At 58.8% G+C, this 15,025-nt stretch overlaps 1 protein-coding gene across 1 annotated transcript in view; it reads left to right on the forward strand.

Annotated features, from left to right (window-relative positions):
* The window catches only part of PDE2A (phosphodiesterase 2A), a 41,641-nt gene extending 27,386 nt beyond the window's left edge, over window positions 1-14,255 (forward strand). Inside the window, exons 3-31 of the mRNA XM_036397418.2 lie at window positions 1,958-2,047; window positions 2,585-2,673; window positions 3,281-3,390; window positions 3,887-3,942; window positions 4,018-4,077; window positions 4,176-4,335; window positions 4,423-4,475; window positions 4,966-5,040; window positions 5,151-5,192; window positions 5,278-5,346; window positions 5,461-5,591; window positions 5,720-5,831; window positions 5,918-5,957; window positions 6,398-6,461; window positions 6,553-6,631; window positions 6,715-6,892; window positions 7,808-7,920; window positions 8,175-8,252; window positions 8,450-8,572; window positions 8,784-8,854; window positions 9,197-9,319; window positions 9,423-9,510; window positions 9,619-9,666; window positions 9,776-9,850; window positions 10,006-10,105; window positions 10,335-10,447; window positions 10,712-10,750; window positions 10,896-11,002; window positions 11,211-14,255. Coding sequence (XP_036253311.1) covers window positions 1,958-2,047; window positions 2,585-2,673; window positions 3,281-3,390; window positions 3,887-3,942; window positions 4,018-4,077; window positions 4,176-4,335; window positions 4,423-4,475; window positions 4,966-5,040; window positions 5,151-5,192; window positions 5,278-5,346; window positions 5,461-5,591; window positions 5,720-5,831; window positions 5,918-5,957; window positions 6,398-6,461; window positions 6,553-6,631; window positions 6,715-6,892; window positions 7,808-7,920; window positions 8,175-8,252; window positions 8,450-8,572; window positions 8,784-8,854; window positions 9,197-9,319; window positions 9,423-9,510; window positions 9,619-9,666; window positions 9,776-9,850; window positions 10,006-10,105; window positions 10,335-10,447; window positions 10,712-10,750; window positions 10,896-11,002; window positions 11,211-11,436 — 2,712 coding nt within the window. The 3' untranslated portion in view covers window positions 11,437-14,255. The remainder of the gene's footprint in view (window positions 1-1,957; window positions 2,048-2,584; window positions 2,674-3,280; window positions 3,391-3,886; window positions 3,943-4,017; window positions 4,078-4,175; window positions 4,336-4,422; window positions 4,476-4,965; window positions 5,041-5,150; window positions 5,193-5,277; window positions 5,347-5,460; window positions 5,592-5,719; window positions 5,832-5,917; window positions 5,958-6,397; window positions 6,462-6,552; window positions 6,632-6,714; window positions 6,893-7,807; window positions 7,921-8,174; window positions 8,253-8,449; window positions 8,573-8,783; window positions 8,855-9,196; window positions 9,320-9,422; window positions 9,511-9,618; window positions 9,667-9,775; window positions 9,851-10,005; window positions 10,106-10,334; window positions 10,448-10,711; window positions 10,751-10,895; window positions 11,003-11,210) is intronic.
* Window positions 14,256-15,025: the final 770 nt, after the last annotated feature.

Here is a 15,025-nt window from a genome sequence, read left to right on the forward strand (position 1 = left end):
GTGCAGGTACAGGGCTCTGTGGGTCCTAGTGACATTCCTGGTGACAGGCATGGGCTGGCTGATGGTTTTGTCTCTCCCCTCGGGCTGGGGATGTGTGTGCCAATGCAGCCTCATTCAAATACCCTGACAGTTGTGGGGTAGTGCTGGATCTGAAGGAGCCCCCACCCAAACTGGAGTAGTGCCTGGAGGGTGGGGATTGCTGGGAGTAGGACACAGGGGGCTCCTCAGGAAAGGGAAAGGCTGTTTATGGCAATAACTGGGATGTGGCTCTGGTAGTGGCTCTGGCTGTACTGGCTCAGGGCCCAGGCTCTGTCCTGGCAGAGCCCCCAGAGTGGGTCTGCAGCACCTTCTGGGCTGCAGAGGGGGAGGATGTTGGGGTAAACCTCTGCTCTGGGCTGGAGGATGTGGACTGGGAGTGGGATGAGTGGGACAAATGGAATTAATGGGATGAACAAGTGGGATATGCAGGATGAGTGGGGCAAGTGGAAGGAGTGGGATGAGCCATTGAATGGGATGAGCCATTGAGTAGGATGAGTGGGTTGAGCTGGATGAAAGGAACAAGCCATTGAGTGGGATGAGTGGGATGGGCAGGACAAGTGGGACAAGCAGTTGAGTGGGATGAGCCATCAAATGCGATGAGTTGGATGAACTGGATCAATATAGTGAATAGGCTGGGTGAAATGAGCAGGATGAGTGGGAGAAGCACTTTAGCAGGATGAGTGGGATAAGTGGAATGAGTGTGATGTCCTTCCTAGCCCACCCTCACTCTCTCTACCTTTTTGCTAGGCTGCAAACCCTCCTGCCAGCATCTGCTGCTGTCTCTTTGTCTTGGGAATATCTTCTTTTAGCTCCTGCATCTTTCCCCTCACTGTTTCAGGGATGGACCTGTATTCCCAGCCCTAATAAAGCCACCACCCATGTCCAGCTGCCACCTGTCTATCCCCACACCAAGAATGCCACTGGCATTTGATGCCCCAAGCAGACCCAAGGGACCCACTCAGGCTCTGCCTCATCTTCTCCCACCCCAGGGGGCCACTGTGGAGGATCTGGGACAGAGGGACAGAGGGACAGAGGGACAGCAGGGGACAGAGGGACAGTGGGACAGAGGGACAGCAGGACAGCCACCTGGCTGAGGCCTGGCTGTATTCTACAGTGCATGTGTCTCCAGTGTGAGTAAGTGACTGGAGATGCGGCCCTGTTGGAATAACATCCAGTGCCCATGTCTTCAGCTGGAAGCACCTTCACCACCAGCCACACTCCCAGTGCCACGTGGATCTGGCCCCGTGGCCAAGGATGCTCCCAGGGTGGGTGTGTGGCATGGCCCTGCAAGGGGCTGCTGTCCTGGATGGGGTCACTGGGGGCATGACAGTCCCCAGGTCTGGTTATCGGGAATGGAGCTTGGAGCCACCTGGCAAAGCTGGGACCAGAGGAAGAGCAAATCCCAAACGCCATTATCCAGAGTCTAATTCCAAGCACCTACTGTTTCCATCATAACATCATCCTTATCCCAGTCTCCCAGACAAGGCTGGAGGCAGGAGCAGAGCTGGGAGGGTCGCACCACAGAGCCCCCTGTGCCCCCCAGCTTTTCCATGTGTCCATCCTAACACCTCTGCCTTCCATGGGGTTGTAATCCCCAGATGAGCTTTAATCCATCTCCTTGCCCCATTTCTCTTCTCACTGGTGCTTTATGGCATGGCTAGCACTGAAGGCAGTGTGGCTCAGTGCCAAAGCCTCCTCTCCCTTTTTGGGGACCTCCCACCTCCCTACATGATGGACATTGACTAACACAGGAGGGTTTGGCTCCAAAAAAGGCACCAGGCAGACTGGAGACCACTGCAAGGGGTCTGGGAGCAGAAGGACCTGTGCCATGGCAGGGGTCAGAGAGGGTGGGTGCTGCAGTGCCCATCTCCATGGAATCAACCCCCAGTGAGCCCCTGCTCTGCTCTTGTCTCTGCAGGATGCTCTGCTGAGCCTGGGGGCTGCGCTTGATGCCACCTCCCTGCGCGATGCCCTCCGCCATGCCCTTGTCACCCTGCTGCCTGCCGTGGTAGGTGGGGGATGCATCTGCATCCCCTGGGGGCTGGGAGGAATGTGGAGCAGAGCATCCTCCTCGGGTGGGTGGGGATTATGGGAGTGCTGAGACTCCCTGGGTTGGGGGAAGCCCTGGAGGGAGCAGAGAGTGGATTATCTGCTGGTTGATGCTGGGGCTCAGCCTGGGGTGGTGTCTCTAGTGCAGAGTTCTCCCCCTATATGGGCTACGTGTCACCACTAAGGTGCTGCTGGTGGCCTTGGTGCTCATGGTGGGTTCAGGGTGCTGGTGACCCTGGGGGTGCTGTTGGCCCTGATCCTGGTGACCCCGATGCTGGTGGGCATTGTTCCACTGACATTCCATGGGGCCCCCCAGCAATGGGTGGTGTGAATGGTGCACAGTTACCTGTGCGCACCTGAGCAGGGCTCTGTGCGTGGGCAGGGCTGGGTTTGTGAATGTGTGCATGTGCCACTGCAGCTGTGCACACGTGTTTGTGCACACATGTGGCTGTGCTCATGTGTATGCACACACGTGTGTGCTGCCCCTGTCCCCCAGGAGCATGTCTACATCTACTTGCTGGATGGGGACTCACGGCTGCTCTGCGACGACCCCCCCCACGAGCTGCCGTCCAACGGGAAGCTCAGGTGAGCTCAGCCACCTGCCCAGCCCGGGGCATGGATGGGCACACAGGGGTGGCCCAGCTGGACTGCATGAATAGGTGTCTGTATGGAAGGCAGGAGGGTTTCCATCCCTGTCCCCATCTCCATCGTCTTTCCATCTCCATACTTGTGGCTATCCGCTGTCCCTTCCCATCCTCTTCTTCATCCTGGACGTGCACACATGCACAGGGGCTATGTGTATGTGCAGGGACACACGTGTTGGCACAGGGGCTGTGTGTGTGCAGGAGCACACATATTTGTGTCCAGGGGCTGTGCATGCCTGCAGGGACAGGTCAGGGACCCCAGCCAGGCAGCACTGCCCCCTCATCCCCACTCATGCAGTGAAAGCGGGGGGAGGGTTTAGCTCAGAGTCCCAGCTGGAAGTCTGGGGGACACAGAGGGACAGGGGCAGTGTGGGGAATATGCATGTATGAGCCGTGCACATGTGTGCAGCAGTGCAGCTGCACATATGCACATGTGTTGCACAATCCTTGAGCCTGTCCCTATCCCATGCATGTCTCTGCCCAGGGAGTTGCCCTTTCCTGGGGGCTGACCTTCCCAAGGGGTGCTCAAAGTATCCCTGCCCCCACAGAGATGCTGTGCAGAAGCAGAAGCGGCTGGAATGTGGGGGGCTGCTCCCTGCCGAGCTCCCTGGCCGGCAGCTGGGACCCCTGGCAGCACCCCTGGCCCCTGGCACACAAGGTGGGAGCTGTGGGAAGGGTGCTCTTGGTGGACCACCCATGTATGGGGGTGTGGGTGTAGGGCTGGGTGGTGGGACAGGGAGGGGGATTGAGGTGTGAGTGGATGGATGGATGGATGGATGGATGGATGGATGGATGGATGGATGGATGGATGGATGGATGGATGGATGGTCCATGGGTGGTCAGAGGCAGTGGCTGAGACAGCAGTGTGTGGGTGAGTGATGGATGCATAGACAGGTGGGTAGAAACAGGATGGAGGCATGTGGGACAGGTGGGCACTGGGACTGAGGGGTGTTCTCAGGGACAAGGAAGCAGAGAGGGGGGCAGATGGATCATGGATGGGTGGGAAGATGGAGAGATGGCTGGCTGACTGTCTGGCTAGCTGGGTGGGTCACGACACATCAGGATGTAATGGGGTCATGCACCCCAAGAGCTGAGTTCCACAGCTCCGGGCTGTCCCTGGGGCCCACCTGGGACCAACCCTCTCTTGCTTGCAGTGCTCATCATCCCGCTGGTGGACAAGAACAGTGGGGCTGTGGTTTGTGTCATCCTGGTGAGTGCAGGGACATGGGCAGGGCTCTGGGGACAGGGCCTGGCCATCAGGGTCCTGACACCACTCCTGCTCCAGGTACACTGTGGCCAGCTGAGTGACTCAGACGAGCAGAACCTGCGTGCGCTAGAGAGACACGTGAGTGACTCCTTCTCAACTGTGGACCTGCCACCTGGGGACCTGCCAGCCTTTTCCCCAGCCCTGCTGCTCCTTGTCCCCTCTGCCCAACCTTGCAGGCCCTGGTGGCAGTCCGGCGCCTGCAAGCCCTGCAGAAGCTGCAGCCCTGGCCCCAGGTCAGCCTCTCCACCAGCTCCTCCCAGACCTCTCTGGCCAAGCCTGAGAAGGCACCAGACAGCAGCTACAGTGACCTGGACTGCAAGATCCTACAGCTCTGTGGTACGAGGGGGGACACTGGGAAGGGTGGGGTGTGTGGGCAGAGTGAAGCCATGCTCAGCCCCTCACAGCACTGTGATCCTCACACAGGTGAGCTGTATGACCTGGATGCCGCCTCGCTGCAGCTCAAGGTCATCAACTACGTGAGTAGCTGCTCCACCAGCCCCCTGTCCCCATCCGCCCCCAGCCCCAGGACACACCAGGGAGCCCTGTTTTATTTCAAAACAAGAAAATTCCCCAAAGCCAAGAAAAGCCTCAAGCATCAGCTGTGGAGTCATCAGTAGTGACCAGAGTGAGCAGCCTTGTAACAACCATCAATAGTCTCCAGAGTAAACAGTGCCACTCTCACGCCAAAAACTCCTTGAGAGAACATACAGGTTCCTCTCCTGCTCTCTATCATTCTGTACCTCAGTATGACCCTCAGTAGTGTCCAGAGTGAACAGCCTTCCCCTTGCCATCAGTAGCCTCCAGAGGGAACCTGCTGTGTCATGGGGAGGAGGTTCTGGGGAGGGGCACCTAGTTCTCTGTGGCATGTGTGGGAGCCTTGGGCACAGGGAGGCACAGGAGGGGCTGGATTCTGTCTGGGGAGAGCTCGGGGCAGGCTGGGGTGCTGACCCTCCCCTTACTCCCCAGCTGAAGCAGGAGACCCAGTCTCTGTGCTGCTGCCTCCTGCTCGTCTCTGAGGACAACCACCAGCTCTTCTGCCAGGTAGGTGCCACTGGGCCAGCCCCCAAGCCTGACCCCCACAGAGGACTACAGGACATCCCCTGGGAATGGTGTCTTCCTCATGGGCAACCCCTCCTTCCCATCTTTTCCAGGTGGTGGGGGACCGTGTCCTGGATGAGGAGATCAGCTTTTCAGTGAGCAAGGGGAGGTGGTGAGGGGTTGGGAGGTCAGGGGGTGGGCAATGGGTACTGTGTGCTAAGGTGTTCCCTTTCCCCACAGCTCACCTTTGGGCGCCTGGGGCAGGTGGTGGAGGACAAGAAGCCCATCACCCTGAAGGACATCAGTGAGGTGGGTACCAGCTCTGTGCCTTCCACACCTGGGGACATGGGTGTCACCCCAGTGTCCCATGGGGCTTCCTGGAGTGGGCCAGGCGTTCCAGCCCCATCTTGCCTCTCCCTGCAGGAGGAGCACAAGCAGCTGAGCAGCATGCTGGGCTGCGAGGTCACCTCCATGCTTTGTGTCCCTGTCATTAGCCGGGCCACCTCCCAGGTGGTGGCACTGGCCTGCGCCTTCAACAAACTGAGTGGGGAGAGGTGAGCAGCGTTTTGGCTGGGGCTCTCTGTGGGGCTGCACCCCCTCCCTTTTGGGGTGCTGGAGCATTGTCCCCGTGGAGAAGGGGAGGGGCCAATGGGGACAGACAACTGAGGTGTGCCCCCGCCAGCTTCACAGACACGGACGAGCACAAGATCCAGCACTGCTTCTGCTACACCTCCACAGTGCTCACGAGCACCCTGGCCTTCCAGAAGGAGCAGAAGCTCAAGTGTGAGTGCCAGGTGAGCATATGCAGGGCTGTGCCACGTGCGTGTGTGTGTGCCCCATCTTGCACTGGTCACTAATGGCATTCTCTCTGTCCCCTCAGGCCCTGCTGCAGGTGGCCAAGAACCTCTTCACCCACCTGGGTAGGTGCACTGGAGAGCACCCATGGTGAGGGAGTGGAATGGGGAATGGATGATCACTCCCCAGTCCTGGAGGGTGGTAGCAATGGGGTCTCTGTCCACAGCCAGGGAAAACCTTGTCCCCTTGTTGGGGAATGGTAACAGAAGGGTGATATGAGCTGGCACAGAACCTGACACGCACTGATGCTGCATGGCTGCATGCATGCATGTAGCATGACCACAGAGCTCTTAGAAACACGTGCGCACATGTGCAGCTGCACTGCTGCACACGTGCATGGCTCATACATGCACATTCCCCACACTGCCCCTGTCCCTCTGTGTCCCCCAGACTTCCAGCTGGGACTCTGAGCTGAACCCTCCCCCTGTTTTCACTGCATGAGTGGGGATGAGGGGGGCAGTGCTGCCTGGCTGGGGTCCCTGACCCTTCACTGCTACCCCTGCAGATGATGTCTCCGTCCTGCTGCAGGAGATCATTACGGAGGCCCGGAACCTCAGCAATGCTGAGATGTGAGTGGTGGTGGTGGGGCACGTGGGTGAGGGGACACAGGGGGGACACCGAGCTCCCCTGTGGTGAGAATGGCAGCGGGGTGTCTTGCAGATGCTCTGTATTCCTGCTGGACCGGCTCAGTCACGAGCTGGTGGCCAAGGTGTTTGATGGTGGAGTGGTGGATGACGAGGTGAGCACAGCATGGAGCTGGGGGGCCTGGGGTTGTGTCCCTCCCCACAGGCCTTGCTGGTGATCCCCTTCCCCTGCCCACAGAGCTACGAGATCCGCATCCCAGCAGACCAGGGCATCGCTGGGCACGTGGCCACCACTGGCAAGATCCTGAACATCAAGGATGCCTACTCACACCCGCTCTTCTACCGCGGGGTAGATGACAGCACCGGCTTCCGCACCCGCAACATCCTCTGCTTCCCCATCAAGAATGAGAGCCAGGGTGAGCGAGGGATGGGGGCACACTAGGAAGAGGGGGGCACAGGTCAGGGCCCAGCAGGTGTCTTAGTCAGCACATGGTGGTTTGGTCACCCATCATGTGGACATGACACTGTCCCCAGCATGCAGGCACGGGTGCAGCATTATCCCTGGCCTGTGGGCATGAATCCTGTTCAAGCACAGGGGCACAATCCTGGCTCAGTACTGTCCCCAGCATGTGAACACCCTTCTGTCCCCAGCCCATGGGCACTATTCTGCCCCCGGCCTGTACGTAGAGCACTGCCCCAGCACATGGGCATGACCCTGTCCCAGTCGCACGGTCACAGTCCTGTCCCCAGCATCAGGGCAGCATTCTGTCCCATGAATGTGGGCATGGTCCTGTCCTGACCCTTGGGCTCAGTGCTGTCTCCTGGCACAAGGGCACAGTTCCTGGGTGTGATCCTGTCCCCCCACAGATAAACACAGCACTGACCCCAGCACACGGACATCATCTTGTCCTACTCCATGAGCTCAGTGTGGTCCCTGGACATGATCCTGTCCCCCTACAGACACCCAGCACTGTTCCCCAGCCCATGATTCTGTCCCAGCCCATGGGCACAGCACTGTCGTTGAGCACATGGGCATGATCATGTACCCTGCATATGGGCACGATCCTGTCCAACACATGAGCACAGTACAGTCCCTGGGCATGAGCCTGTCCCAGCCCCTGGGCACAGCACTGTCCCCAGCCCACCGGCACAGCACTGTCCCCAGAATGTGGGTGCTATGCTGTCCCCAGCCCACAGGCTCAGCACTGTCCCTGCTACTTGGGCACAACCCTGCCCTAAGCCCACAGACACGGTGCTGTCCCCAGCATACAGGCATGACCCTGTTCCCAGCACAAGGGTCTGATACCCCTGCTGTCCCCCCTCTGCTCCAGAGGTCATTGGGGTGGCAGAGCTGGTCAACAAGATCAATGGCCCTTGGTTCAGCAAGTTCGACGAGGACCTGGCCACTGCCTTCTCCATCTACTGCGGCATCAGCATCGCCCATGTATGTGCTGGGGGTCCTCCACTTGGAGGGGGTCACACACAACGTGGGCTCCCAGCTCTGCCACAGCACGGGGATGGGGATGGGGGGATGTGTGTGTGTGTGTGGTCCCCATTCCTTGGAGACAAGTGGTGGTGGCCACGGGATGGGAGGGAATTAATGGGCACAAAGATGTGCTGTGGTGCCAGGGTGGGCTGGCGGGTGCTGGAGGTGTCTGCCCACCCCCAGCACTCCCATCCCCTGATCCTGCCCCACAGTCCCTGCTGTACAAGAAGGTGAATGAGGCACAGTACCGAAGCCACCTGGCCAATGAGATGATGATGTACCACATGAAGGTGAGGTAGCATGAGGACAGGGACGGGGATGGGGATCCCCGCTGCCAGCATGGTGCCCCCACACTTTATCCCAAGGTGGTCACACAGCTGGGTGGTGGTGATACCCCAGGGCTCTCTGCTCTCCCTGTGGTTCATGTGGCCTTTGGGACACCTGGTGACCTGGCCACAGTGTGGGTCACTGGCTGTGGCTCCTGCAGGTGTCTGATGATGAGTACACCAAACTGCTGAGCGAGGGCATCCAGCCTGTGTCCACCATTGACCCCAACTTTGCCAGCTTCACCTACACACCACGCTCACTGCCTGAGGACGACACCTCCATGGTGAGGACCATGGGGACAACTCTCAGGGGCCACCATCCCCTGCCTGGCCTCGGTCAGGTCAAATACCCAACCCTGGGGTGCTGGGGTTCTGGGGTGAAGGGATGTGGTTGCACCCCTGAGCATCTTCCTGCTGAGCAGGGGCAGGGGTGGCTCACGGGGGACCTTGCTGGGCATTGTCATTCCTTGCCACCCACCCTGCCCCCTCTGCCAGGCCATCCTGAGCATGCTGCAAGACATGAATTTCATCAACAACTACAAGATGGACCGTCAGACGCTCACCAGGTGAGTCCTTATCCCTGTCCACCTTCCCTGTCTCCATCCTCATTTCCATCCCCATCCACCTATCTCATCCCCTCCGTCTCCTTCCCTGTCCCTGTCCCCATCCATATTCCCCTCCCTGTCCACCTACTCTGTCCCCTGTCCATATCCTCATCCCTATCCCTATGCCCATCCCCATGCAGATAACTGTCTACCTTCCCTGTGCCTATCCCCCTCCCATCACCCCTCCCCAACCCTTCCCCATCCCATCCTCATCCCCATGCCCGTGCCTGCCTGGTGGGCACCTGGCAAGGTGGAGATCCCTGTGGGGTGAGACCCACCCCGCATGGCTCTGCCCCTCTCCAGGTTCTGCCTGATGGTAAAGAAGGGGTACCGTGACCCCCCCTACCACAACTGGATGCACGCCTTCTCCGTCTCCCACTTCTGCTACCTGCTCTACAAGAACCTGGAGCTCGTTAACTACCTGGAGTAAGGCCAGGTGCTATCCCTGCCCCTGTTCTCCAACCCCTGGCCTGGCTGGGGTGCTCCCTGCTCTCCTGCCTGCCTCAGTTTCCCTCCTCCCCCTCCCCAGAGACATCGAGATATTTGCCCTCTTCATCTCCTGCATGTGCCACGACCTGGACCACAGAGGAACAAATAACTCCTTCCAGGTGGCCTCGGTGAGCCGAGCCCAGAGCTGGGATGGGCGAGGGGGAAGGAGAGGTATGGGGAGAGCTGTGGGGGTCTTCACCCCCATAGTTCTTCATTCTGGCTGCTCTACCTTGCAGAAATCAGTCCTGGCCGCGCTCTACAGTTCAGAGGGCTCTGTCATGGAGGTGAGATCCCCCACAAATCTCTCATTGCCCATCTCTCCTGGGTTCTGGCTGCATGGCAGCATCCTTGCCTGCTCCCTACCTGCTTTCACGGTCCTGCCTTCTCCCACAGAGGCATCACTTTGCGCAAGCCATTGCTATCCTCAACAGCCAAGGCTGCAACATCTTTGACCACTTCTCCAGAAAGGTGAGCCCCCCACCCAAACACCTCTCTCCTGCCACCCCTGCCCATGCTGAGCCCCTGCATCCTCTCCAGATCTCCTGCTCCCCATCCCTGGATCCCAGGAGGTGTGGGAGCTGGGAGGGGCAGAGAGCTGGTCACGGCAGCTGCCTTGCCCACAGGACTACCAGCGCATGCTGGACTTGATGCGGGACATCATCCTGGCCACTGACCTGGCCCACCACCTCCGCATCTTCAAGGATCTCCAGAAAATGGCAGAAGGTGAAGATCCTTGATGGAGATTGGGATTGGGATTTGAGGGGTGGTAGGAACTCATCCCACCAAGGCTGGGAGATGGCACAGGAGGTTCTTATGTCAGGGGTCATAAAGGCTGGGACACGACACAGAAGGTTCTGGCTGTCCCTAAAGTGCTCACATGTGGTATGATGGGGGCTTTGGAGCTCTGTCCTGAGCCCCCCATCCCAAACCCTGCCCCACACTCTGCCCACAGTGGGATATGACCCCAAGAACAAGCAGCACCGCAGCCTGCTGCTCTGCCTGCTCATGACCTCCTGTGACCTATCTGACCAGACCAAGGGCTGGAAGACTACCAGGAAGATCGCAGTGAGTGCCACACCACGGAGCTAAACCCCTGAATGCCACCTCAGAACCCACCTAGGCCACCTGCATGTCCCCAGGCACACAACTGCCCCTTGTGGAGTGGGCTCCTCCCTGCAGGACTCTGGGCCATGCAGAACCCAGTCCCTCCAAGCAAGACTGTATCCCTGCTTGATTCAGAGCTGTGGGGAGGCGTCTGGAGGGCAATGGGGATGGGGGATCATTTCAGGCTGTGCTGACACCCCCTGTGCTGACACCTGTCTCTTGCAGGAGCTGATCTACAAGGAGTTCTTCTCCCAGGGTGACCTGGTAGGTACCAGCTGGCAGGGTTGGGCTTGGCCAATGCTCCTAGACAGCACCAATGGGATGGGGGATGTGGGCAGTGGGCAGAGAGGTCTTGCCTGGGAATGGGGGAAAGCACCACTGGCACTGACCCTCCTCACCACCCATGCAGGAGAAAGCCATGGGGAACAGCCCACTGGAGATGATGGACCGGGAAAAAGCCTACATCCCTGAGCTGCAGATCAGCTTCATGGAGCACATTGCCATGCCCATCTACAAGTGAGCCCCAGTGCTGGAGCTGGGATGGGGAGGACCCCCTGACACCCCCACCTCCCTCAGGGGGGGATCGGGTGCTGTGTGTGCCAAGTCTTGCAGATGTTGGGGGGTGTTCCAGGCTGTGGGATGGGGGTTGCACTCAGCCAAGGGGGTTGCATTGAAGTAAGGGGGTGCAGCCCTGTGCTGATGGAATGCATCCCCCACTCCCCAGATTGCTGCAGGATCTCTTCCCCAAGGCAGCAGAGCTCTACGAGCGGGTGGCCAGCAACCGGGAGCAGTGGACCAAGGTCTCCCACAAATTCACCATCCGGGGGTTGCCCAGTAACAACTCCCTGGACTTTCTGGATGAGGAATATGACCCACAGGTCCCTGACCCCCAGCTCAATGGCTGCCTGGAACCTGAGGTGGGGCAGCCCACCGAGGCTGGGGCTGAGTGAAGAAGGCGGCGGGGGGGCCACAGCCATGGCTGGGCTGGGAGCATCCCCAAGCCTCATCCCCCAGCTTATGGGGAGGAGGTTTGGGGGAATATCAGTGAATCTGGACTACCACAGCAAGGGCTGTGTGCTTCCAGCAGCCGCCACTGGTCTTCCCCACCACTGAGTGACTATCTCCTCCCTCCGGGGCGGGTGTTCAGGTGTCCTGTCCTCCCGGTAGTCCATGGGACACTGCCTTGGTGGCTGGGAGCACCGAGGGACACGGTGGGGCTGGGGGATGGATGTGCTTTAAGCTGCCTTAAGACTGCAGGTCCTGTCCCCATGGGGTGACAATAAGAATGATGTCCTTGGTGGAAGCACCCATAGAGGGCTCGGTCACCATGACATGGGTGTGCATGGGTCAGGCAGGACAGAGGGGGATGATGTGGGGCAGGGTGGTGAGGGGCAGTGGGAGAGCTGTGGGGTGGCTGTACAGCATATGGGGGATGTTATGGGGATCTATGGGGACCATAGATCAGGTCCACGGAAGAAGGTTGGCTCCAGGTGGAGGAGGGAAGAGACACCAGAGTGGGATGGCCATGGCCATGGGGATGTGCCTGCATCCCCTGCTGGGATCCACACTAGAGAACTAGCTGCAGCCTCTCCCTAGCAGCTGCTGAGCATCCTTTGGCTGAAAGCCCCACCCCTCCAGGACCCCTGAACCCACTCACCCATGGAAGGGCTCATATCTCTCACACAGCCCAGTCCCACACAACCACACAACCACATCCCCTACAAGGGCTACACACTTGCCAAGGCTGGGGGTCCTGCTGCTGGTTTGCATGCACAGGGGAGGGAGGCTGTGCTCCACAGGGGGTCCATCTGGTCCCACACATCACCTTCACCTTCTGGTCCCATACATGTCCCTGCCATAGGTAGAGGAACATGGGTGTTCCTCTGAGGTGTCCACCCGGGAGCCTCCTCACTGCAAGCAGCTTCTCTGCTTGGTGACCATGTTGTGAGCATCCCTAGCTCACAGTGGCTTCACAACTCCTGCCATACCAACCTCTGTGCACGGATCCTGCCGGCATTTTGGGATCCTTCTGGTCTTGCAGACCACTGGACATGACCCTCAGTGGTCTCCTGTGGTGCCTCTGGTCCTGCAGACCACCATGCATCGACCCTGCTATTTTCCTGTGGTCCTTCCAGTCCTGTGTGGCACCATGCATGGATGCTGTTGGTCTACCATGGTTGATCTGGTCATGCATGGACCCTGGTGTTTTCCCACGACTCCCTCCTTGTCCTGACTGCCATGCATGCACCCCACCAATCTCCTGTGGTTTTTCTGGTCCTGCGGACCACCGTGCATGGACCCCAGTGCTCTCCTCTGTGTCTTACAGACCACTGTGCATGGACCCTGCTGCCCTCCTGTGGTCTCCCCAGTCCCACGACCCAACTCATATGGACCCTCTCAGTCCCAGGGGCTCCGCCAGCCCCCAGGGTCCGAGCAGCTGTATGTGATCCTGGGCTCCATCACCCCAGCCAAGGCCATCTGAAACACCCATGAGCAGGGAAACTGCTGGGGCAGAGCTGAAGAGGGGGCTGGGGCTGAGTGGGTGTGCTCAGCACTGGGGGATTAGGGTGCACTGAGCCCTCAGGCTGCATCATCCAGCTTGTGGGGGCTGGATGAGTCCACCACCAAAGCAGGGAAAGGTGATGGGAGCAGCAGGGTAAAATTCCAGCACTGCTGGCATTGGTGTTGGTTCTTTTGGGATCAAGAGTGCACGTGGGGCCCTTTGCCACCCCATCCCCACTGCTCTGCAGTAACCCATGGCACCATCCCCAGTGGTGCCACAGCGGGTCCCTCCTGGATTTGGGCTGCACAGTGGCTGCTTCTCTCCTTGGCTTGTCTGTGAGCGATGACTTGCCTGTGTTCTCGGGATACCTGGAGCGTGTGTCTGCAGGAGCAATGGGAGACCTCAACGCTGAGCTGCTCCACGTGGCTGAAGTGGCCTGAATTCCTTTTGCCTTACCTACTCGGAGATGCCTTTAGTGAGATGCTTTGCCCGAACCCTGGTGGGGCCCACCTGGTGACTGAGTCTGTCTGCTGGCCCATGACCCCCTTAAGCCCTTCCCCCCCTCCCCACACTGCCATAGGGGGTGGGGAAGGTCCCAGAAGGCAGCAAGCCCCCAAGCTGCAAGAGGAGGACAGCAGCTCCATCCCTGTCGTGACGTTGGCACAGCCTTGGTACCAAGGTGCCAGTAGGTACAACTGTTCAAAGACAGTCCCTGCATCCCAGTGCCGCCCAGGGATGCCTGACAATGCACAGATCTCTCCATCCAACATGTGGGTGTGTCCTGTACTTGGGTTCTGCATCCCGGGTACCACACCGTGGTGGGGGCATGCAGGGATGCCCTTTTCCCAGCCGTATCCCACTTTTCCAGCCCCTGCTGCTGGTGTGTGTAGGTAGTCAATGCTTTCCCAGCTCCTGCCCCTGTATATACCCCTCTGGATACTGAGGAGTGCAGCTCACAGCCAGCCCAGCTCACCCAGGAGTGTGCACAGGCGTGTGTGGGTGTGCAAACCTCCTCCAGCTTTTCTGTCCTTCTGTCTTGCGGCACTGGTTGTTCTGGACTCCAATGGAGCCTAAGGAGGAGATGACTTCTCTTTCTTCCTCTCCTCCTTCTTTTCTTATTCTCCTTCTTTTCTTCCTCCTCCTTCTCCTCTTCCTCCTCCTCCCACTACTGTTTCTCCTCCTCCTGCTCCTTCTTTATTATTATTTCTCTTTTTTTGGTGGGTTTTGGTTTTCCTAAATAAATTTCATATGTCAACCTTCCCGTGACAGGTTGGTGGGTGGCCTTGTTGGGGTCTGGGGAGCTCCAATTGAAACTCATGAGCACCAAGATCACCTTCAGGGGGAGAATCCAGCTTGGGCCGTGTAGCTCTGACTCCCCAGGAAGCTCCAGCCTGTCCTTGGATGTTCCACTCTCATGGAATGATCAATGCTGGGCCCCATCCAGCCCGGCAGCAGGGGGAGCTGGGCCTGGGGCAGGATCCAGCCTGGGCTGGGATGCAGCATGAGGCCTGTGTAGGGACTCCTCTGAGCCTGGGGAGGGACTGGGGCAGAATCCAGCTGTTCCTCTGGCTCCTGCAGCCATCCTTGCACAGCCCCAGAGGAGACCCCCTAGTCTGCCCATCATCCATCAGGGCTGTAGCTTTCATTCCTGTCATACAGCTAAGGAGCGATTTATTATCCAAAATCAATGCACCACTTTCATCCCAGCCCAGTCTGACAGCTTTTGGGCATTTTATACCCAGAGGAAAAGTCCCTGGAGGCTTTGGTTCTGGCATCCTCTGGCACTCCATGAGCTGCCAAAATGGGGGTGAAAACCGTGAAAAACTGCCCAAACTACCAAATGGCTCCATCCTGCTCCAAGCGCCGATTCAAATCGTGGGATTAAATCCTTTAATCCTCCGAAGTAGTCCCAGAGCAGGGTTTATGGTTCCTAGCCAGGAGCTGCCCCACTTCTGACTGCAACCGACGGCTCTATGCCCTTAGGTGACATTCCTGCCTGGATCCGTCAGGTACCACGGCCTTCTTTCCAGACCCTC

This window comes from Molothrus ater, chromosome 2, assembly GCF_012460135.2.
Source record: "Molothrus ater isolate BHLD 08-10-18 breed brown headed cowbird chromosome 2, BPBGC_Mater_1.1, whole genome shotgun sequence".
Lineage (NCBI taxonomy): Eukaryota > Metazoa > Chordata > Aves > Passeriformes > Icteridae > Molothrus > Molothrus ater.